The 25,566-nt window shown below is 31.5% G+C and overlaps 2 protein-coding genes across 2 annotated transcripts in view; one reads left to right on the forward strand and one right to left on the reverse strand.

Moving 5' to 3' along the window:
• The window catches only part of LOC133174339 (sodium bicarbonate cotransporter 3-like), a 196,307-nt gene that overhangs the window by 149,011 nt on the left and 21,730 nt on the right, over positions 1–25,566 (reverse strand). The window lies entirely within an intron of this gene.
• On the forward strand, positions 6,190–11,609 carry LOC133174344 (homeobox protein CDX-1-like). The gene is made up of 2 exons (XM_061309454.1): positions 6,190–6,918; positions 10,709–11,609. The coding sequence occupies exons 1-2, from the start codon at positions 6,411–6,413 to the stop codon at positions 11,215–11,217; spliced, it is 1,017 nt and encodes a 338-aa protein (XP_061165438.1). The 5' UTR covers positions 6,190–6,410; the 3' UTR covers positions 11,218–11,609.

A 25,566-nucleotide genomic window follows, 5' to 3' on the forward strand; every position in this document is an offset into this window, starting at 1 on the left:
AATTTTTTCAGCTGATTTAGTCACCAAATTTGTGTTTTTTCCTGTATTTTCTAATTCTTGCAACTAATGAAATTTATTGAAAAAATCTCAAAAATTCTTTTTAAAAATATAGAACATCAAGTATGATCAGGCTAATTATAGATACCTCTAGCTATATTCCAGAAGCAGGAGTTTTATTTGAGTTCATGATATTTTGAGCTTTATAGCTTTACAATAATTTCGTAGTATTGGAAATTATATATTTTATATATGAAATCAAGCATAACTTGTGAAAAAGTCTCATTAGTTGTAGAATAAAAAGCAAATCAGCAGCATAAAAATTAGGTTATTTGCCTGGAAGCGTTTAAACATATATCTGTGTGTACCAGGACGACTACTCTACATAAATATTTTCAAAACTACCCTTCGTTATTTTTATTAGGCACAAAGTGTAGTAATTAATCATTAGTTATTTTTATTTAAAATGTTTGAAATGAAGACGGTCCTTGTATTACCTACACAAACTTCCAGACCCGTCGATATAGATCGCACATTTGAATTTTCTTGGTCTATAAGAAACTCGATTAAGTAGAATTTTTACAGAATACCGTACTGCCAAATACCAGAAGAAGAAAAGGAACTTTCAATAAGCATGCAATTTGTAACTTTGTTTTGATCATATTTTATTTCATAAATCAAAATTAAGGATTGGAAACAACTTCTTTAAACGTACTGCATATTTCGATATGTCGTGCAAAATCAAAGAAAGTGGATTTTACATGTGATACATATGTAACAAGTGAAACGCCGTTAGATAACATTAAAAATACAGGTTTCATCAATTTTATGAAAAGCAGCAAATAATAACTTTATATAAATAGTCATCGGTAAATTTTTCCTCTATTTTTTCAAAGACCAAAATAATATTTATCATTTCGAAAAATTTTAATAGATTGCTAGTTTACTTGGAAGAAAATGAATTGTTGTTGAACAAGGAACCGATATGTAACGGTTTATAATTTTTAATTCAATAGTTTCAGGAGAAATTCAGAAAATTGTTAATTTTTTTAAAGACTCTTCCTTATAAAGAAATCGTCAAACATGGATTCCAATTCGTTTATATATATTTTTTTAAGAAGTTTTCATTTATATCATCTGCATAATCAGTTATGTGAACCACATGTGTTATATCCGGCAAAGGTATTGTATACTCCCTGATATTCTATGCTGGCAAACACTGGAACTGATAAACATAATTAGAAGTAATGATATTTCCTTATGACACAAACAAAAATAACCACCTATTATACCTAGAGGGCTAGTATATGTTTTATGAAGAAAAAAAATATTACGAGGTGAAATACGTTAGTATATACGTACTAATGGAAATTAAGGATGATTTTCATTTATATAAACCATGTGTTTTTAATAAAATCTCAAAGAATGATTAAATTTTGAAGGACAATATTTTGAATATAATTATCAGGAACAACAATATTTTGAATATAATTATCATGAACGACAATATTTTGAATATAATTATCTTGATCGATCTCCTGTAGATATGATGTATCGATCTGTATCGATGATCACCTTCATGCTCCCGTCTCCAGACATTGAAATTGTAGCAGGAAGAGTTGTCTACCGTTAAATCAGATACGACTTAACATATAATATTTCTTAATTATGTATTGATGTTTACCGAAACCAGACATGAAGTTGGCTAGAACGACTATTTTCAAAGCAAGTGATTTATAAAAAAAATATTTTGTTTAACTATTTATCTTTTTAAGAGTAGATATTTTGTATGTAAGTGTAGGATTTCCTTTTCTCAAATATCTTAGAGATACATGTATGATGTCATTAACCACAGCTGACTATCAGTTATATTTCACACATCTGTCATACTCAAAATGTTATCCTACATATTAATTTCTCTAGGGAAAAAAATGAAGAAAAGTACATGTATATTATAAAAAAAGTTATTATTCCGGTCTTGACATACGTGTACATAAAAAGACTACATTCAGATGTTATATCCTTAATTGTATACAGGTGAAGTAACTATATTTTATAAATGTTCAGGTACAATATTTTCCTCTGTGTCGGCAATATTGAGGACTTCTTTTTTTCTGGTTATTAACTATAATTTCCTATTAATTTGTGATCCGTTTCACTGATCACCTTTATGTTTCAGCGCCAGACATACTAAGTGCTGTTACCATATAGTATTACCGCAGTTTTTCTGTTTACTCTCTGCATACATTCTTATTACAAAAACTAATACATTTAAAACTTGATTATATAAGTTTAATGAAAACTCACATTAAAAGTCCTGTAAACTCTTAAGATAAATCATCGATGAAATCTCTGAAATATCACAGAATGATTATGATTTGATTTAATATTTCAATAATTGTTATTGGAATCGATCTCCTTTAATTAAGATATCGATCTGTATCGATGATCGCCTTCATGTTCCTGTCTCCAGACGTTGGAATTATTGCATGAGGATTTATTTACCGTTAAATCAGATAAAATTTAAAACATACGTATTATAATCATTCTAAATTATGCATTGATGTTTTCCGAGTCCAGACGGTAAAGCGAAGCATACATGTAATAGAATGTTTCCGCCTATTCAGTCATATTCAAATAAAATGAATAAACGGTTTTATCAAAGTCGAAGTAACTTGAATGAAATAAATTTAACATATTTATAATAAATTCTTGTTACAGAGACTAAAAGTTTAGGCTGGCTATAAGATTTTTTTTATCAGATTGGCATTTATATTTTTTGGTATTTCTATTTATTTAAAAATTTAGGTTTCTAAAATAAATAATCCACGCTCACGTCTCCCATTCTATTTGTTTAATAATCTAAATAAAATAAATTTAAAGAAAAAATGATACCCAAATTGAATATTGGTGAAGCTAATTTTTTAAATTAAATTCATTACACATGAAATATATTTTTTATCATGTTTAACTTACGTTCATATGAGATTTTATATATCTTTGGGGGGATATTAAATTTCATAAAGTTTAAACAAATGTTTCCTTTAAATAAATTGATATGTATTCCTCGGAAACATCCGGAGATGCGCGGAATTGTGATGTAAGATTTTGTGGCTGCGTATAAATCATGACTGCGCTCACAATAAAATAATTAAAATGCAATCAGAGTTCGGTGGATTAGTGGTTCCTTACAGATAGAAGAAATTAATAGGGATTTCATTATCGATAGAGAACGGGCATTTATCACGCTGTAGGATTCCTCAAGCATGGTCTTTGACAAGGAACGTTTCAGTCTGACATCCAATAAAAAGTTTTTATGTTTAATTGATGCACGACTAGGTAAAATTTAGTTATAAATATCCATGAAATTGTATAGTAGAATAATTATAGAATCATAACATCATTACAGTAGAGAGACAATGTATTATCAAAGTTCTGTTACCCCCTTTTTCATTTCTCCTTGAACACAGACACCTTCAATAATATATGTAAGAAATTTGTTTCGGTGCTGTAACCTTGCACAAATGTTTGATGCTTGTAAGTTATTTTTTTTAAAAAAGAAATTTAGAATCTGGTATTATTTGATATTGAAAGAAACATCCTTCACTCTTGTCTCATCTTTATTTCTACATATACATGTATTTTTTAAGAATTATAAGCCCTGAAAATTTTCCAAGAATTGATTTATAAATTTAAAAAAAAATTACGCAATGGTAAATTAAATCTTTTAATAATATTTTCAAGTGAAAAAAAGCTTTTAGATAATTCTTTTTTTTTTTTTTTAAAGGAATCCCCAAAACAATATAAAAAAGGGTAATTATTCCCGTGGTCTTCTGTAACAAGCTGGAAAGATCTTGGAAAAATGAAGGGCGGTATTTAAGAAAATCGAATGTTTTGTAGATTACCTCATTCATTGTAGGTAAATCTGTCAATATATTACCTGACAATATCTCTTCCTGACATATACCTCTCTTAATTAATTAACACAGGTAAGGTATTCCCTCCACGGTCAGGTGAGAATTTCCCCCTCCCTACCTGGCAGCATGTCAGGGATAACACCTGACAGGTTTATGGGGTACTTGTCTACCTCAGTCAATTAAAACATCAAGTAATATACAACTCACCTGAAATAACTCTAAACTTCAGGTAAAGATGATAACACACAATCTTTCAAAGCTATGTAAAATGACATCTAACCAACGGCCCCTGCAATAAAATTAATCTTTCTTCCTTATGAGTTTAAAAATAAATAAATAAATATACATTTGCATATTTTACTTTAAAGGTATGATATTTGCGATGTTTCCTCTTGCAGTTGCAAACAATATGCAGTCGATCGTAATTATTCAAAGTATTATTTGAAAATGCAAAATGAAAAATGAGTTGTTGTTTAAAATGACCACAAAAGTGTCTTTTTTAACGAATGAAGCGGCACTAAGTCGGTCCTTTGTTTCAGATAAATGAATATCCATAACATCTGGCAACTACGCTCATACCTCTTAAACCCTTCATCCATTGTCTTCTAATTATGATACCGTCGCTATTGATTAGCAACGTAAATTAATCAACGCATGCATGCAAACTGCATAACCTGCATAATTGTGAACTAAGACATTTTAAAAATTAAATTTAAAAAAAAATTGTCATGTTTCCGGAAATAAGGTGTGGTTTTTAGCTTAATATTAAAAATATCAAAAGCGAGAAAATCCTGTATTATGTTGACTTTCCCTGTGTTTTCTTTGATTCGTTCTTTGTGAATGAAAAATCGAACCAATGAACGTTTAAGATCAAACGTTCAGTTCAGATTCGTAATAAGCGATAGAAAGAAGTAAAAACAAAGAAAATATCAGTTTAATTAGAATCTTATCAAATTTATGGAGAGTTTTTATCTAGGTCGGACCTCTGCGGCTCACCGCTCGTGCCTCGTTAGCAACAATGGAGCACGGGTCGCCGGGAAGCAGGCTGGCGGAAACCATGGACAAGGGCCGGACTGTTGGAAAAATAAATTTTGCCTTCGTTTTCATAAAACAGAATTAAAGTTTAATAGTTACAATTAACTTCTATGTTAAAATTCTTACTGAAATGCTAAAAAGCAACTATGGGATATATCACAAATATTAAACTATTTCAGTTTCAAAATGTGTGTCATGCCAAAGTTGCAATTTAAAGACGAAATGAAATTGAAATAATTCTCTTTGCGTGATCAAGCTTTTTTGACATCATTTCCTATTCATAACACACACGTAAGATGTAGGGGGAAATTTGATCTTGTACAAACGTTGATTCTCCATGTCAATGACTCCCCAATAAAGTTCTTCATACGTAACTTTGTATCTGATAAGTTTGCTTGTCTACTTCTCTCCCCTATCTTTATTACATGGAGAAGAAAGTTCAAAGCGAGACACTAGCAAATTGTCAAATATTTAGTCACAAACCTATAGCTAAAATTCCTTCCATGCAACAAAATTGTTTCATCTGATAAAGATGAACGTTTTCGTAAATTCCAAAATGCATCTGAAAAGTGATAATTTTTTTTTTCAATTTAAAATAATTTCATTGTAATTGTAAAAAGTCGTATAATAATGTGGCCCTCAAAAACAAAATAAATAAAAGGAGGTCTATTTTTTTCCTCTATTAAAAAATATAGAAATGTATAGTAATTTTAAAAATATTTCTTTTATACAGCATTTTAAAAATTGTTCATTTTTCTTTTCTATAGAATATTATTGTTTGATAACAATATTTGTCGGTTCTTTTGAAATTGATACACTTAATCCTGTAATTAAAATTAATATTTGCACCATTAGAAAAATTAACGGTGATAAATCTCCGTAAAGCGCGGTGCAATATAGGTCGGAATGGTAACATATTTGTCCATTAATCCCATAATATTTACTATAAGACTTTAATTGCCGTATACTTAGTATACCGTCAGTGAGACTGTAAATTTTACACCTGAAGCAAACGTGGAAAAAATAATTTACCTAAATCATCAAAGACAACCCGACCACCGATACAGGAAGGTGAGAAATGATGTCTCGGTGCTAGACGCCAATCAGAATTAAGGATATCGGACGAAAGAGAAAAAGGGGAGGAGACATGACCTTATATGGAGAGCCAGGTACTCATAAAACACATTGATTCCAAACAATTTGGCATCGATACCTATCAATGATTGAAAGTATACGGAAATTGGAGGATACCTTTGAGATTATAAATTGTTAGCTACACGGCAATTTATAGAGTTGTAAAATTCATCTCTGCAAGGTTATAGCTCGGATTGACCCCTGACGGAATTATTATTGCAGTACTGTAAAACTGTGAAATATAGCGCAACTGATTTATTTTCCAAAACACAGGACAATTCTAACGGATTTTTCTGTGACAATATTTGTGTATTATTTTTTTTGACGATGGTTTTGTGTCAGGAAAACGCCAACATGTTTCAATCGCGTCACTCTCCACCAACCAGTGGATACAACTTTGGACACTTTTCTGGATACATGCCGCAAACTACCCAATATCCTGCTCCCACGGGACAGAGCCATGACTACGGACAGTACCAGATGGACCCCGGGGCATTCCAGCAAGCTCCCTGCTACATGACTTACGGATCCCGTCCTGTGGAAGATTGGGCAAATAGTTATGGTATGCCCACGACCACCGGTACAGTCAGTCCACACAGTTACAGCTATAGGCCCGCCCCTCCCATGGGGGTAGACTATACCCAACAACCGCTACCCCAGGGCAACGGGATCAACCAGAACCTCTCAGCGCTAGGAAGCTCCCCACAACCTGTGTGTTCTCCCACCGCCTCTACCAGCTCCAGTGGCAGTCCGGGGTCCCCCTCCAACAAGCAGCTCAGACCCCCATACGACTGGATGAAGAAAACTTCATACGCCCCCAGCGGTCCCATCCCTGGTATGTTGAAATTTTCTTTTGCATCAAAGTATATATTCAAATTTAAATACTTGTACTACTACTAGTATTCAAGGCTTAGCACATGACGGAAATACTGAGTGGTAAAAAAAAATATACATTTATCAAAACATACTATTTTCATATTTATAAAAAAATGAATAAATAAAAACGATTGAAAAAAAAGAAGATCAAATCATTTTTGATTTTTGAATAAGATAAAATCTAAAAATAAAAATTTACTTTGCAATTTAATTTACTTGTAACAGTTACATGTACCACAAAAATAAATCAAAACCAAGTCCTTCATTTTACTAAGAAGAATTTATTGCAGAAATTTGATGTTATCTGCTAAAATATCCTCGTGTGTTTGTTTTTTTTCAATTAGTTTAATTAGATAAAAATTTAAACATTTGTATGCTGATGTTTTTTTTTTTTTTTTTTTTTTTGTCTTCTTAATTTGCTCATGAGAACATTGTGATTTTTTTCTGCTCTATTTTTAATGAAAGCAAAACTCGGACACAGCTGTATAATTAGTTACACATTTAGTAATGATTTTTGTATTTTTATTTATTTATTTATTTATTTTTGTGTGTAATACCTGTACACATGCAGACTGTGTAGGTCCCGGTCCTCTGGGTTGTATACCGTAACTAGCCCGGGGCCACGTGAAATCCAATCTAAAAGGTGTAAACAGGTCATAGGGTCCCTAACAAAACTTATTGTCCGCTTAATTAAACTGACTGGACGGTTTGTTGCATCTACAAATACCTATCTAATCCCTTTATCCATCCTACACTGCTATCTTGTTTAAGTGAAAATGTAACACTTAAATTTAACAAACTATTTCAATGTTTTACAAGGGAATTATTTATATTCATTTCTTTTGTTTGGGAGCAATAACACCTTGAATTTGAATACATCAAAGTCCATTCCGATATTTTATATCCTTTCTCGAAAAAGAAAGGTGGACCTTAAAAAAAAAAATGTTTATCCATTAAAATAATTATGAAACAAAATAAAACTGTATGATAACGAAGTCGAATTAAAAAAAATATGCATATAATTTAAGGTATGTGTAAACGGAGAAAATTATCATTTCACACACTGTCCGCACAGTGTATAATAATTAGAAAAAATTATGTTTTATATCATAGAAATATCATAAAAACAATATGAAATATATATTTTTTCTCTTACAAAACTTTCTATTTTATGGACTTCCTTCGACAGAAAATAAATCAGGAAAAAGTCATTTCACGTCCCGACTTAATTCCTGTCTCGTAAATCGACCGGATTCCAATATCCGACAGAAATTTGTCAAACGTCTGTTACTAGGGATCAGGCGGTATGATGTCGCTTTAACAGGTTCCCAAGGAAATCCGAATCCCTCGACACGCGTTCTCAATCACTACCATTTCACAAGTTTCTAATCAGTGAACGCGTTTTCAAATAACATCCATGTTTTCAAAAGAGCGGTTTTACATTGATAAGAACGACATAGATACTTAAATTAATTTGAAATCCATCAAAGAAAGGCTTTATAAAGAGATAGGGAATTGCCTTTTAACGGGTGGATTCTTTTCAAATTGGGAAACTAACGAGACTCGTTCATCTTGCACGCAGATCAACTTGAATAAATAATAAAGAAGATTTATGTAATTTTGGAGAAAGAGTTGACTAAGGAACTATTCGGAATCTCTCGTGCCGAGCGATCCCAGATTTGCGATATTTTCAGAAAGATCAATTCTGTAGAATACATCATAGAAAATTGCAAACAGGGTTTAAGAGTGTGAATTTTTTCATTTTAATTTCAAGCCGCTTATCGGAGCTCTAATACCCCGCGTCAAAGAAAAGGCAGGAATATTATTTGATGTTTTTTACGGTATCGACAGGGCTTCTGGTCATCTTTGATAAGAGTGTATTCAGCCCACCAACTCTCAGGATCAAAAGGAAAACATTGAAGATCACAAAATGTCCGTGTAGACAAAATCGCATGCGGGGGACAAACGCGGATCCAATATTGTTCAATATCGCTTAATTCCAAAACAATAATTTACCTATTTCTCTTTTATGATTTTATCAATTTTTACTTTTGTGTCAGCCAAAACGACTATTTTGAAAAAAAGCTTTAAACTGTCATCGCAAATTAGTAATATTAAAGCACGTTTTGTATAAAACAAATATAGACATATGTTGAAGTAGAGTAAAAATCAATTTCCTGTAGTAATATTTCCCCAGTTGGGTTGGGAGGTGGTTTGTGTTTCACAAAACAGGGCATTAAGGATATAGTTAAATACTTGCTAACCCACATGTTAGGGAGCTTTTTGTGATTTTGTTAATGACGTGGAAACTTTTCAACCTCATGAAATTCACATTAAACTTCAGATCGTGACGCCATGTCGTAAAAGTGAGCAGGAAGTAGGGATTGGGTCCTGCGCGCGCCACACTGAGCCGTAAAATCCGTATCTATCAAAATCCCTTAAAACCAGTCCCACTTACTCAACTTATAAATAAAAATAATTCAACAAACATTTAACTCAGACAAACCCAATTTCGGAAAGAAGAACCCCAAGACAATCAGAAATATAGCTTTAACAAATTTAAATCTCAAAAACTGGACAAGTTTACGTCAAAGATCAAAAGATCATGAAAGACCACCCCTTGTGTACTTGGAAACCTTGCCGAGAAGTCAAGAGAATCCATTGTGTTACAGATTGGTCTTGTTCAATGATAATTCTATCTATTTAATTGAGCGTAGATTAACACCCGAAATTGATTTAGCTGTAGCGGTGTAGGCCAAACAATTTCACACCTCAGATAAAGTGTCCCGCTAGCTGTCAGCTCGGTGGTAATTGGTCGTAGAAAATGAAATTTTACAAGGTTTTTGAAGCAAGTGACGTAACATTCAACAGCATTGTCTTATATATGGTGAGTTCTCTGCCTTTGAGAAATCTTTCAGATTTGCCGTATTTATGTCAGATCTTTAGAGCCGTCACTAGTAACGGTGTAGGGTTATAAAAGCATGAGCAGAAACATAAAAAAATTATCGTTATTGCACTAATAAAATTAGCATGTATATTTACCAGCGTTAAAATGAAGTTAACCACTCAGTCGATTTACACTTAAGTTTCACAAACAACAAAACCAAGCAAAACTTTTTTTTCATTTTTTTTTTCATTTTTTTTTTTTGCGATATCAGACCCTTAAAAAATGGACAGCTTTCAAAAATATATTTGATTTATAATGATATGGACAATATTTTTTATTTAAAAAAAAATCACTTTTTAATACATAAACTGGCAGTTACATAATGGGAAATAATTATGATGAAAATTTATTTGTTTCTAGTGAAAACCTCGTTTTTTATTTGATATACTTTCATAAGAAGCTACTAATAAACTGCCAAAAATAATGTATCATCCAATAAATAATTATAACCAACATATCAATGATTTATATCTTGTCCATAGTAAGGAAAAGAACCTGTTCGGAAACAACCATCGAATACGGGATAATATGAGCGCAGGGGATAAAGGTGATAATTGCAGACTCTTGTCCGTTCGGGGAGTACCATGTTTAATATTTTATAATTCCTCTAGCAAAAGTTTCTCACCACGGACTATGCTTCAGTGTTATAATTGATGTGTACTTCCATCTGGCCTATGTGGGCACGAATAAGACAAAAATTCAATTAGCACACATCGATTTTACCTGAGTGAAAAAATTACTACTGTTACATAGTTTTTAACATAATTTCTTGTATTTATTTTTATATTTATTTATTTTCCAGGTAAAACTCGCACAAAAGACAAGTACAGAGTTGTTTACAGCGATCACCAGCGCCTGGAACTAGAAAAAGAGTTCCATTACAGTCGTTACATCACCATCCGCAGGAAGGCCGAACTAGCTCAGAATCTCGCCCTCTCCGAGAGACAAGTCAAAATCTGGTTCCAAAACAGGCGCGCCAAGGAGAGGAAACAGAACAAAAAGCGCGAAGATCTCAACTCCTCCAACCCGGAAATGAACATCCACGCTGATAACTCCGGTGTTGCTCAACAAATGTCACTTTCGGTACATAATAATCAACCAATCATCAAACAGGACCCCATGGAAGATTATGGCCATCAGATGTCGCCTCAAATGCAAGACCACAAAGAAGGCATCATTCAATCCCATCATTCACCAGAATTTCACCAAACACCATCACCAGTCACCAGCAGCATCAATCCCATCATGCAATCGGCAACTCCAATCTCAGTTATTAAAATGGACCCACAAGAATTGGTATCCCAAGCATAATTGATTCTCTTCCCCCCTCCTTGTGCTACGATTTAAGTGACGTCATGCACCAATTCCCCTGTGTGATGTGCTTAGGTCGAATGGAAAACGGGTCACTGGTTCGAAATACCTTGTTGATGGTTACTGGTTGAGCCGTTACCATAGTGAATTTGTGATAAGTGAATGTTGAGGACACCAGTGCCCATTTTGAGTGATTGAATACTCATTAACTATTTGATGTGTATAATATTGTTGACACTTGTGTATTAACATGCATGTATCTTATTGTTTTACTTGCTTGTAAGTCACCTTTCGTACAGTTTTGCGATTTTACAAATTAAGAGATATATATTTATTGAAAATCTGTTGAATTGATTGCAAGATTGTATGTAATAAATGAAGAAAGAATTGAATATTGCAATGTTTTTTAAGCAGTGGAAAACTTTACGAATGTTTCGAATGCAGGGAAATCAGAATATACCAGAAAAATTTCCAAAGAGGATTTCATGTTCATGTTAAAGGATTGACCCTTTCTTATGAAGAATAACTCTGAAACTATAAACACGTACAGACTTAACCAAAACTGTATGTGACAAAATGGACATATTTAACTTTGTTTTTATTAATAATAACTATAGATATATGAATTGAAAAGCCGAGAAAAAAATAACAGTTTTTTATCTCCTTGATTGTAATTCATATCAGTTAAATAATCCTCGGAGCAAAATATGGCGGCATATTTCTGCCTCCTACATGTATATGCAAATATTTTGTCAGAAGACTAAGTCGACATTCAAAATAATTATGTCAACATGTAAAATATGCATGTTGACATGCAAGAAAAAAGTTATCAGTTAAGAATTAGAAAATTTTCATATGTGACTTTTAACACGCGAGATGCAACTTATTTATGTCGACATGAAACCGATTTATATTGGCATGCAACTCATTTGTGTTGACATGCAACTCATTTAAGATTTGTTGCAATCGTTTATGTCGACATATATCTTATTTAATCCAGCTTGCTAGATTGTCTACAATATGTAATGGAAGTAATGGAAAAAAGGTTGCATGACAACATATACGACTACGAGTATGTTCAATGCATTTCGACGTAAAAAAAAAAAAAAAAGATGTACGTCAACTTTTTTATAAGTTGCAATTGGCATGTTACATCTGTCGAATGTGGAAAAATGTTATATTTTATAATACACATGTATTATACTTTCATGTAAATTAGTTGAATCTCATTCGTCGAGAAACATTTGATAAAAAACACTATTAACCGCTGAATAATGAAGCCACGCCCTCCAGCGTAGCAACAGTTAACATTGCTTGACGACGGGTGATATTCCAAAAAATATTGACTGCGCAGAATTCATGCGCGCAAGGTTCACTGTTATATGTAATTGTATAAAACATTCAGTATAATATAATAAATATTGCATGCAGTTGAGTGTAACATTGAAAATTTTCACCCCTCGAAAACCATTGTCAACCTCCGCTGCGCCTCGGTTGACAATGGTTTTCTTGGGGTGAAAATTTTCAATGTTACATTCAACAACATGCAATATTTATATACTATTACCCGCTGAATGATGAAGTCACGCCCTCCAGCGCAGCAACAGTCAACATTGCTTGACGACGGGTGATATTCCAAAAATATTCACTGCGCAGAATTTATGCGGGCATGGTTCACTGTAATATTTATTTGTATAAAACATTCAGTATTATATAATAAATATTGCATGTATAGTTGAGTGTAACATTGAACATTTTCACCCCTCGAAAACCATTGTCAACCTCGGCTGCGCCTCGGTTGACAATGGTCTTCTTAGGTTGAAAATTTTCAGTGTTACACTCAACTACATGCAATATTTATATAAAAATAACTCTTGTATTCTTATCTAATCACATGCAACTAATTTGAATAGATCCAAATCATTAAAGTTTTCTTGCAATTGTTTACGTCGACAACTTATTTAAGCCAGTTTACAGGTGAAGATATTTCTGTTACATGTCGACATTTATTTTGCAATTAGACATCTATATAAAAAAAAATGCATATAGGGGACAAAAACATGCCATGCTATAAAAAAATATTCTTATATTTTTTTCTTTCAAAATACCAATTAGAAAGACAAATGTTCAAAAACATTTTTTGAGAACATATTTTCGAAATAGTTGGGTCGTGTAATTAAACTGTAAATTCATCAGTTTATGATGTAGTGATTTTCTTTTTATGAAGAGAACACAGATTTTAACAGTTGTTTAGCTTGTTGTTATTTATTCAATTTAGTAAGTAATTGATGGAGAAAAGTATTATTTTTAAAGAAAAAAGATCATTTCATCTAAAATTAAAGTAAACATTCAAAAACCTTGTTGGGTATACGTACAGATTTTTCGAAAAAGGAATGCTGTATACAAAAAATGTTATTTTATGTTTACAGTGTAGTCGCTTTTATTATCAAAATGAATTTCATTTTATATTAAAGAGAATTGACTCAAAAGAACCAAGAAAAATTGAAATTGTTCGAAAAAATATGAATCTCTGCTGTGAGTTTTTACAATGTACCCTTTATTCGATTTTTTTTCGAAATATCTAGTAATAACTTAATATTTTATTATCTCACATGAGAAATATATTAGATAAAAATAAAATGAAAATAATAATAACTTGATAAAATTGCATGAATTGAGATTAAAAAAAAACAACAATGTACATGCATCTATAATGATTTGGATAATTTTAAAGTTGTTTTCACAGTGCAAAATGCAACAGAAAAAGAAATTTCTACACACATCTAGTACATGTATATATTAATTCGATGAACCTAAAATTGAATTTGTTTGATTATTTACTCCAGGTAACAGTAAAAATATTTGTACAATATTCATGTCCCGATAAGTGTGGTTGGGACACGGGGATAGAATTTATGATTTTATGATCTGAGAAGGGTCCTTGAATTTCGGTATCCCCTGGATTTACAGTCTCTCTAGTCCCCCGATAACGGACTAGAGGCCACTACAGACTAACCCCCCTCATATACACGACTGCGCGCGATCTGTCGCGGCTCGGCCGCATCTCACGATCTCTCGTATTCTGATCAGTTTATGGCGTTATAAATTACGTCATATACTGATTATTTTACAAAGTTTTTAGTAGATAGCTTATGTAAGGAGTTCCGCTAATCCCAGGTAAATACCTGGCCCACTTCAAACTGAGAATGCTGTATAATTCATATAAATAAATTTATCCTATCTTTCACTGATGGATATTTGAAATCAATTAAAAAGAAAACGAGAAGGACTGTAAAATTTTAATTCCCCCTCTACTGTAATTTTAGAAATGACAATTAACAGCAATTTCATCTACATTTCTCATTAATAACTCATATCATTAAAGTTAAAAAAAAAATGAAATTGGATTGTTGATCTTTTTTATAATAAGTTATATGCCGATAAATACAATGTATAAGGCAATCGGTTCTATATAAAAATAAATACATGTAATATGTCCTCAAGGACATTGAAAAATTTCATATACATACTGTACATATATGAGCCAAGGACGTTAGTATCTATAACACTGTTTTAAAAATAATTATTTTGCCACATATATATGTATATTTTTTCAATAATAACAGAGTACTTTATTTTAGCATCGCAATATATTCTTTTTATTACTACAAAAAAGAAATTATAATAAAATAGATAAAATCAGAATGATTGACAGAATGAAGAATCAGAATCAGAAAGAAAGAATGGATGAAAGAAAGAAAGAATGAAATAAATAAATAAATAAATGAATAAATCAAAACGCTGACACACATTTTGTCATTTTTTTATAATTCGTTTCTATCCATACATGTATAAAAAGTTATATTTTGAAGGGGAAAAAAACAACTTAAGAAACGCAGTTACACAATGTGCATGATACAAGTTGGAGAGAAGGCTTCTGAAATTCTAACACTGCGGGGTAAACGAAGGGAAGGTTGATGACAACAATGTCGGCAAAGGCAATCTTTAACAAAATATCACTAACACAGAGAAAAATCAGACAAAATGTATTTAAATGTTATTCTCGTAGAATTTTCACATGAGCAAGAAATTCTAATTGCGAAACAATCGAGTGCACGTGACTTTCAATTCCTTTCCTTACCATTATGTTGCTAAAACAAAGTATTTCTGGAGCTGTTTCACAAAATATACTGAAACGCAAAAGAAACGCAACATCCTAATTTTAGGGGGAAAATTATATACAGGTTATAACTATTAACTTAAAAAGTTAGGACATCTTCAACTTTGCCAAATCAGTAATTTAACGGTTGAATGATTTTCATTCCATTACCGGAAGTCGATTTTGACCCCTCTTAACAGAAATTAAAAAAATGCATGATTAATAAAACATTTAACAATAATTTGGGTTTTCAAGGGTTTGTAGCTGTTAATCATAAGTATTGCACTAATATTCCAAATAAAAAAAATCCTTCTTAAAAATAACATTCAACGTTTAAATCAAATATCCGATGATTGTAAATTTATTTGAACCTCACTGTATTCATTTCTGAAGTTATCTTTAAACCTTAGAAAGTAACACATAACTCTTTAATCATCCCCCCTTCCGACCATTCAATTACAGCGTGCTAGTCCGCCATGTACAACAATTGCAGCTCGATTTCCTACGATGCATAAGATTTATCGGTCTCTTGATCTGAACGAAAAAATACTGTCAATCATGCTCATGAAACGCATAAGCCTGATGAGTCGTTATGTAGTGCATATTTGCATCTGCAACTTTCCTTTACTTTTATTTTGAGAATTTCCAGCAAGAGCAATGAAAATGCGTGTTTTCATTCATTTTGAGAAAATATTGGCATCACATCGGGAAAAGAAAGAAGGATTTTTTTATTCGGAATATTAGTGCAATACTTATGATTAACAGCTACAAACCCTTGAAAACCCAAATTATTGTTAAATGTTTTATTAATCATGCATTTTTTTGATTTCTGTTAAGAGGGGTCAAAATCGACTTCCGGTAATGGAATGAAAATCATTCAACCGTTAAATTACTGATTTGGCAAAGTTGAAGATGTCCTAACTTTTTAAGTAGAAAGTTATAACCTGTATATAATTTTCCCCCTAAAATTAGGATGTTGCGTTTCTTTTGCGTTTCAGTATACAATGTACTAGTTTGATGTGAGTATATTCGTTGATAATACAAACATGAGGGACCATGTACATTCATTTAATTCTGGTACGAAGTGATTGTTTTTCATGAACCCTATCTTTGTTAATGTATTCATCTTGAAAACAATTATAACAACCATTTTAAAAGGCTTCAGACAATAGAGTATCGCGTTATCTCCCAATTCATTCAAGCCTTTTATTGAAGAATCTGGTCTCTCCAGACTATGACGTACAACGCTATTATAACGCAATATTTCATTTTTCAAAGAAAATGTTATTCTACTCCTACAGAACTGTACACAAAAGAGTGCATCCGGGGCAACAATCAACAAACGCTATAACTTGTTTCTTCTCCACCCGAGAGCAATTCCAGACAAATTTATTCCCCAAATTGGAGGTAGTAATTCATTGGGAACATCATTTTATGAAATTATTGCCCCACTGTTTTAGAGACAGAAACTCAATACTATAAATATGGTGTTTACGAGGCAATGGTGCTGTACTTTTTACAATATATCATAAATAGCAATAAACGAACGATTTATAAGTCACATCAAACGGGCCTTGTTCATTAATACCACTTTCTGCGTTCAACAAAGTCATTTCATTTCAGTCTTTTCTAGGAGTTAAAACACATCTTGAATTCTTAAGCTTAATTTTTTTTTGGTGAAAATGCAACATTGCATGATCAATTCAGGCAAAATGGAAGTATTCTAATTTAAAGGAAGCGGTAGTCTGAAATGGTTGTTCCATAGTTTGGGAATGTATTTAATTCTAGGATATTCTCCACAACAACAAATAAAATGGATGAAAGTGGTTCTTTCGACAGAGAACACGTGATTTTGAGAGTACAACTGATTAGAAAAAGTGTGGAATTTTATTGATGTTCCAGACGTTTTGTAAGAATTGCTTTCCTACTAAATATGCTGGGTGGCGATAAAGGAACTCATGGCCAGTTCGTTGTTAGGCTCACAGGGAAATTAAATTTTACATGTAACGGAATTACTCAAGTGTTTGTCGCCAGTTTCACGTGCATTTCTAGCTTGAAACGACCCGCTTTACCGAATTTCCCAAGAAGTCGACAGTTTGAAGTAGGACGCCCTTTGGCGGCAGGGATGCAGTGTTCTAAATTCGTCATATAGGTAAACATTCACGAGGACCTGTGGTGGGCACGCCGTAATTCATATACCACTTCAAGTCGTATTGAAGTGTATGTGCTAATACAATAAAATAATTTACGAGGAATATAAAAATGTTTGGAGTTTGCTTTGGCAATTTTATATCTCTGTCGATCTGATATTCTTATTTCCTGTGTGGTACACCAAAATTGATTGGAATTAATGCACAGACAACCTACCCTGAAAAGGAACCAATCCACAAAAAACAAAACAAAATTTCTTGTGAATATTTCTATCCCTTCATACTAAGGCATATTGTAATTTTACGAGGATTGATCCAAAATAATGTCATTAGTGTTATAAAACCTTTTATGAAAGGAAGTCGTCAACAGAATCTTAAGCACTTATACCTTTTAATTTTTCCTTAAAAAATCATTAGATACACGTATATAAAATATTTTTCAAAAAATTAAAATGAAGACAAAGTAAGGTTACTTCTATCGGCGCATGAGTACAACATTACATGGCATTACTTTTCGTTAATCGTTTTCAGTTCTACTCGCTTTCAGTACATCCATAAATAAATGTCATATGCATTTTAATTTCCATGCTTTTTGATAATTTTCACTGCCGAATTGCACTATATAGCGTCTCGCTTTGAGTTGTTTTATTAAATCATTTGAACTGTTCCATAGTATTTATTCTGCTTATCGTATATAGATTGTCTTGTACCGAGTCTGATTCAGAAGTGACGTTAAAAATTGTCCGATTCTTCACACTCTTCCTTCTGATTTTCTTTTTTCTCAAGTCTTTTTTTCTATTTTTTTTTTTTTTAAATATTTATGAATTTTAATTCCATTATTTGTAGTATAAATGTCCGACGTCAAATTGTGACGTTTAATATGTAAACCTTTTAAAATTTTTAACAGGAGCGAGGAAGAAAAACGTGCGTGGACGACCAGTCTGCTATACTCCGGTGCTACAAGATATATGTACAGGTGAATGAATATGGAAATGAATTTAGAAAAGTTCAAACAAATTTTATAGAACACATCAAAGTACAAGTTGGCAGTCAGGATTATATTTAAAACACAAGTGAGAGATTTTTAAACAGTGCAGATTTGAGGATGAACTGAATGATAAGTTTCGAAACGTTGTTGTTGAATGGCGATTTTTATATTAAAAAAAAATATTCTATATTTATATTTCAATGAACATTTTAAGGTATAAGTACGTAAATCTTTCTTGATGAATTTCTTTTACTAAAATTTTATATAGCAGTTGGTGACACTTCTTGAACCAACCTTCGTGAAGATGGTGCTTTTGGATTGGAGGGTTTTTCTTACATCAGACTGGGAGGTACCGGAAATTGGAATACGATATATATATATATATATATATATATATATATATATATATATATATATATATATATATATATATATATATATATATATATATATATATATATATATATATATATATTCTTAATAACTAGACATAGTAGGTTGCCTTAAATTTTAAGGCATTCTGGGAATAAAAGAAATGAAAAAAATATTCTTCTTTAATTTAGCATAATAAAATTTTTTAAAAAATCGAATAAAAGATAAAATGAAAGAAGAGAACAAGAGGTGATTATGATTTATCAATAGCATCTATTTCTATATCTTACCTACAAGGAATATCTAAATTTAAAGTACAAAGAAAAATTAAAGTTCATTTCTAAGCTCAAATAAGGCAACATACGAAACAAAACCCACCAAAACATAAAGGTATTAAAAGTAAAATTCATTTCTGAAGAAAGCTACTTCTGTGAATTTTTCCCTTCCTCCACGGAAGTTGATAAAGTCATCGGTAGACAGGTCTCATGTTGATTCCCTGGTAAAATGGATCGACCAGATCAAATACTTTTAGACATCAGACTTCAAATTCACAATTGTAACTCGTAACCGTGTTTCGCACGGTTTTATTTTACTGACACACATAAGTCGCACAATTAGTGAAGAAGTGATAGTATCAAATATCGAATGCGAAATAAGGAAAGAAAAACAAAGTTAACTCTTTACCTGTGCATACCTTTGTCATTTTATGTATCCTAAAATTATCGATTAAATTTGTAGAATTTGTTAAGAAAGCATTTTTTTTTCAGTGTCATGGATAACATTATTTGCCCCCATATACAATTTGTACAGTATGTAAAATTTTAGATTAAAGATATATATTAAAGACTTATGTATATCTGTGTTGTGTATGTATATTTTTACCTTTTGGTATGAAAGAATTTGTCAAGTCTGTTGACGATTTTGGAGGACCACTTTTTTACTTGAACCTTAATTTGCATGAGAAATCCATTGTTAGCAGAGACGAGTATAGAGGGGATTCATATTTTTTCTTTAAAAGCAATATATTTCTGTTGCAGTAATGATTGTCGTTTATTAACATATTTAAACCAAATTTGCAGCCATTGAATTAACATTTCTATTTTAACTTTTGCTTCAAATCTTATAAATCTTTCAAATTATAAAAAATATACAAGTAATTGATAGATTTAAATCTGGTGAAAAACACAGATAGAAAAACGTTCTTCGATTCAAAAATCAAGATGCGCCGAGAGTCAACATTTGCCCCCCCCCCCCCCCAACAAATGTTCCTCTATTAATTCCTATGGTGCTAAATAATATAACAAAATTATACATAGTCAAGTGCTTATTTTAATTTCAAACTAAAATCAGTGAAAGAAATTAAAATAAAGAGTCTGTTAAACATAAATCTTGCTGCATACACAGAGTAATTTTCAAAATAAGTTAATTTCATTTATAAACCTTTAAATATTAAGGGTTGACTCTCATATAGAGATGATTTTTTCTTAAATTTGTTAAACTGCAATGTACACAATCAGTGACACAAAAAAATTTTTATTTGATAATGCATAAAATATTAAGATTAGGAAAATGATAAATTGACATGTACAATTGTCTTACTTTAAAAAAAAGAAGAACACTATTGAGCCTATTCACATAAATTTTATTTCATCCTTCATGTATTATCTACGATCTGCAGATCTCAGTCTAGCTAAAAACTGCTCTAACCAGAAGTAACTAGTGACTAGTTTTCATTGTTACAGCTTTATAAAGCTCTCCATTCTTTTTCTTGGCCACGATTAATTTTCTCATACATTTTATATAGGATAGAATAATATTTGGATTGTCTATCACTAATTTTGACAAATTAAGCTGTTATTCTTATTCCAGAGAGAACAACCATTGGCACTCTACTCATTCTGACCCCATATATCATAAAACATGGTTGTACTTAATTTCAAACAAATAAACATTTATAAATAAGATTTCTCAATTATTTCCAAAAATCGGTTTCACACTGATATCGTAATTTGGAACAAATTTGTCAAACAATTGTAATGTTTCATGAACAGAGCAATTAGTTACTACTTCCTTTTAAAGATATCATACATAGTTTTATCAACACACGCAGAAACATAGAAGGATCCGGACTTTAAATAAGACAATAACAACTAAATTCTTTTGATAGTTATTTTATAAAATAACTGTTTTCAGACTAATGACAACTTGAAAATTTTTCACTTTGAGTTTCCATAATATTCAATTTTCAAAAAAGGAATTTAACTGATTTTGCAAGATCTTGTTCAAACTGGTGCTCTAATTTGGAATCATCAAGTTTGTTAGACACTGTTGAAAATTATATACATAAAACATGATTAAAAAAAACATGTTTTTGTAAAGATTTTGTCAATATTAAACTTCTGTAACACGTATCAAAGAGGCCTTTGAACATATCCCATTTTCAGCTATACAATCTTTCAAACCTTTGTTTTTGAGCTGTGACTATAAATAAGAAATTAATAATCAGCAGAATAGACTTCAGATTTAAAGATTTACCCAAACATTTCACAATTGAATGAAAATGGATAAAACGAACAGTAATCAATCTCAAAAGTCCATTCAAACAATACAAATCGGGAGAAGAGCAAACACGGACCTCGAAACAAAAAAACATCAGAGGTGGGACCAGGTGTCATGGAGGAGTAAACATCCCCTGCCGACCGGACGCACTCGCCGAGTGTTCCTTGTCATGATCAGGCAAACGGAAAATCCGTTGACTATTCAGTGTAAAAATAATGGCTTAACAATTTGAATGAAAAACGTCAGTCAAATTCGACTAAATGATAGATTGTATTTGTTGAATAGGCCATTGTATCGACCATAGAACTTACGCAATGTTGACTTTAAACGACACTGCTGTTATTCTTCTTTCACCAGCTTATTTGTCAATAACTTGCCTCGGTTTAGATTTTGTTCGTTCGTAGAGCATGCTCTTTTCGAATCAACTGGGAGACATGAACTCCACACGCAGGTGATACGGTATATTGCTACATAAATAGGGGAAGTTGACGATAAAAAAGTTGAAGTCATCACGTTCATCATAAAGTTTTGTTGTTAGGTTGCATTACCATTAACGTCTTTTTTTTAGTAAAATATCCAAATATGAAACAGATGCATGTGTCAGACTCTGTGGTATCTTTTATTTCGAGTTCACCAGGATTACATCGAATCAACGTAGATTTGAAAATGAGAGTTGTTAAATGATATATTTTAATGTTGAATTGAAAATATTAGTAAGACTTTCTTAATTCAGCTGTGTAACCTTATTTTCATTAGTCACACCGCAATACAAAATAATGGAATAAAAGCACATTTTCCCTCAAAATGTTCAATATCACAGATTTAATTCTCTCTCCATCTAAATTTGATCCTTCAAGTTTTTATTAATTTAACTATTTATTTGGAAAAAAGTACAGAACGATGTTTTATATATTTTTCTTATTTGGAAAAGAATCCAAAAATTTAACAGAGAGAGAGAGAGAGAGAGAGAGAGAGAGAGAGAGAGAGATAAAATTTACCCGGGTAGTGTAGCATTTCTACATATTCATTCTCATTTTTTCTGTTCTAGGATTTCAATTACAAGCAAATCAAGGTTTTATATCTTAACACATGAATAGCATGCACCCAAGGAGAACATAAAATACGCTGAAAACGTAATATGATGCATATACAGTATTCTAGGTCAATTTGATCAATTTGAATATGGCTGAATTTTCAATGAGTTTTTATTAACAAGATCTGTCATTTGTTTGTGGAATCTTTCTATTATTGATGGTGATTTATTGTATCGACATTTAAAAGCGTTTTATTGGGAAGGTTTATAAATTGATTACTTAAGCAAGTCGTATCAGTATCTTCCACAGATTTCAGTCGAGTGATGCATGATTCAATCAAATGGCATGTAGACTACATGAACAGAGAACTAACTGCACAACATCTAATAAGATGCCCCTTTTTGTTTTTATTTCAGGTATATGTGTAATTTGATACGTTTAACTCAGGAGGGTGTCTCCATTAGCATCGCCCACCTGTTGTCATGACATAACCATTAATTCAGGAAAAAACAAAAGACTAATTAACAACAGCGGGTTGACGGCTATTTCTTGCTGTAGCATGTTGGTAATGTAAACCCTAGTCTTAAGCTGTTGTATTCAGTCAAGTTTATTGCTCTGTGAAATTTACTGCAGATTATCACTCCATGAAAATAAATCAAACATGCGTGTCACATGACTGCTTAATATGTTGAAACAATCTCGAATAGAACAATTATTTGATACATTTTTAAAGAATTCAAATTTTATCTGTTCATTAAAATACAAAGAACTTACATGTAAATTAGTGAAGATAAGATAAATTAAAAGTTTAGACACCTCCTCTGTATAGTTTTGGATAAGAGTGGCATTAAAAAAAACATTATTACAATGAAGGATTTTCTCTTTTGTCAAACATTACCGGTATTATATATTTGTTAATATTTATTTATGTTATAACAAGCCTTAGGGTTTTTGAATCAGACGGAAAAAATTCTATTCATTGCATTTTGAAATATGTAAAATTTAAAAGAAAATTTTAAAAAAAAATTGTGTTTCGTAACGAAGAAAAAAAATTGCTTCCTTAATTAAAAACATGTGATAATTATTTTCGTTTAAACATCAGCAAACAAAAGATTTAAATCAGATTAGTGTATAACTTGATTTAAACACTACTATTCATACACTCCTATTTTATAGTAATCTAAGAAGTTACCACCTTCAAACTGCATATTTTTAAAAATTTGCACATGTATACATAACAATTTTTTGTTTTAAAAAAACAAATGTCCATAATGTGATCACGAACATATTTTCATTAACCAAATTCTAACTTATAGTAAAAGACTTATAATGGATTATAGCCCCCCCCCCCCCCCCCCCAGGTGTGTATTGAATCTTCTTTACAAGATTTGATTTTGATTTGCAACTGAAAATGTATTAAAAGTTTTTTTTTAATAGTAGCCATCCATTAGACCTTTTATAATCCAACTATAAGAGTATCACATAGATTTTTTTTTTAAATAAAAGAGGCAAGTGAAGATATATAAATGCAGTAACCCTTAAGTTTACAAATTGAATTAAAATAACAATATATAATTATTTATATGTCTTTACTTCTATAAAATTCATGATTTATTTCAATTGGTTAGAACCTTAAAAGGATTACGTAATACACACAAGTACCAGTCGATAATCTAATCCCTGAACAAATTAAAAGAATATTGTTATTGTATTGCATTATGAGGTCATGAAATCAGTAATATTTATTTGGAATATTACTGATTCATATCAGAATCTGTATTCAATTAACCGTGTTGAATTGTAGGGGATGGAAGGGGGAGTTCCACCGAGTTCTCGATGATCCCCATGATCCGTATACTACCGTTCAGTACTCTCCATTATTCTCTGTAAGTTTCTTTCTAGAATAATCAAATGTTGTAAAAGATGAAATAAAGGCACGTGGTGTGTTGAAATTCTGGTTGAAATTTGTGATTTCTTATTGTTGTGTTATTGTTGCATTTCGACACTATTCATGATGGTAAGTCCTGATATGAAAATGTACAATAATATCTAAGATTAAGTATTACTGATTGAATTGAAATTACATCTGTTAACTAAAATGTAAATGTACTGATACATTCATTTTCTCTCTATTGTAAACTGTTTCAGAAATTTTTTTACTTCGATGTTTAAACAGAAAAAACAGAAGTATAGAAAGATTTCAAATTATAAGAACGCAGTTTTCACAAATCTAAAACATAAGACGTACCCGAAACAGACTTTTTAAAAAGTTGAAAAGTTCAGAGGATGTCCACGATAGTACCGGTAAGTTTAGAGAGATATGACTCCCTTTTCTCAGAAACAGCACATTTTTTGCCTGATGAAAATGACTTTAAAGAACCATTAGAATAGGTTTACATAAGCTTAAGACAGCAAGAATGCTATTTTCTAATTTATTTTTTGTTTGGTGTCTGCCTGTATTGCTGCATATTATCATACCAAGAGTCTGACACAACTGCTTCATATTTGGATATTTTACCAGAAAAAAAATCCCATTGATAACAATCTATGAATTAAACTTTATAATAGATGTGATGACTTCAACTTTAATTTTGTATCGCCAACTTCCTTATTTATGCAGCAATATGTGTACATGTTCCATTATCATCTGCATAATTATGGAGTTTATGACAGTTTATTCGATACCAAGAGCAAGTTCTTCGTACGAACAATTTCTAAAACGAGGCATGTTATAGTTAAACAAGTTGATGATACAAGGGTATCTACATTATCTTTTGAAGATAACATTTTGCAAATTCTATGGTCAGTACAACGACCTTGTTTACAAATATACAGTCTATCGTTAAGTCGAATTTGACTGACGTCTTTCATACAAATTATTAGGCCATTATTTTCGTACTGAATTGTCTACGGATTATCCCGTTTACCCGATCATGACAAGAGGCACACGGCGGGTGTAACCAGTCGACAAGGGATGCTTACTCCTCCATGGCACCTGATCCCACCTCTGTTTTTAGAGTTTTTGTTTGCTTTCCAAAAATTTGTATTGTTTCAATGGATTTTCGAGCATGATTATTGTTCGTTATC

The sequence above is a fragment of the Saccostrea echinata genome, unplaced genomic scaffold (assembly GCF_033153115.1).
Source record: "Saccostrea echinata isolate AGI-Se365-2 ecotype Australia unplaced genomic scaffold, CSIRO_AGI_Sech_v1 ptg000057l, whole genome shotgun sequence".
Classification (NCBI taxonomy): domain Eukaryota; kingdom Metazoa; phylum Mollusca; class Bivalvia; order Ostreida; family Ostreidae; genus Saccostrea; species Saccostrea echinata.

What these genes read in the sequence shown, in the direction of transcription:
- LOC133174344 (XM_061309454.1), top strand. Translation starts at nt 6,411, where the DNA reads ATGGTTTTGTGTCAGGAAAACGCCAACATGTTTCAATCGCGTCACTCT. An exon ending in CCCCAGCGGTCCCATCCCTG is followed by an intron (nt 6,919 to 10,708) that starts GTATGTTGAAAT and finishes TTTATTTTCCAG; the next exon opens with GTAAAACTCGCACAAAAGAC.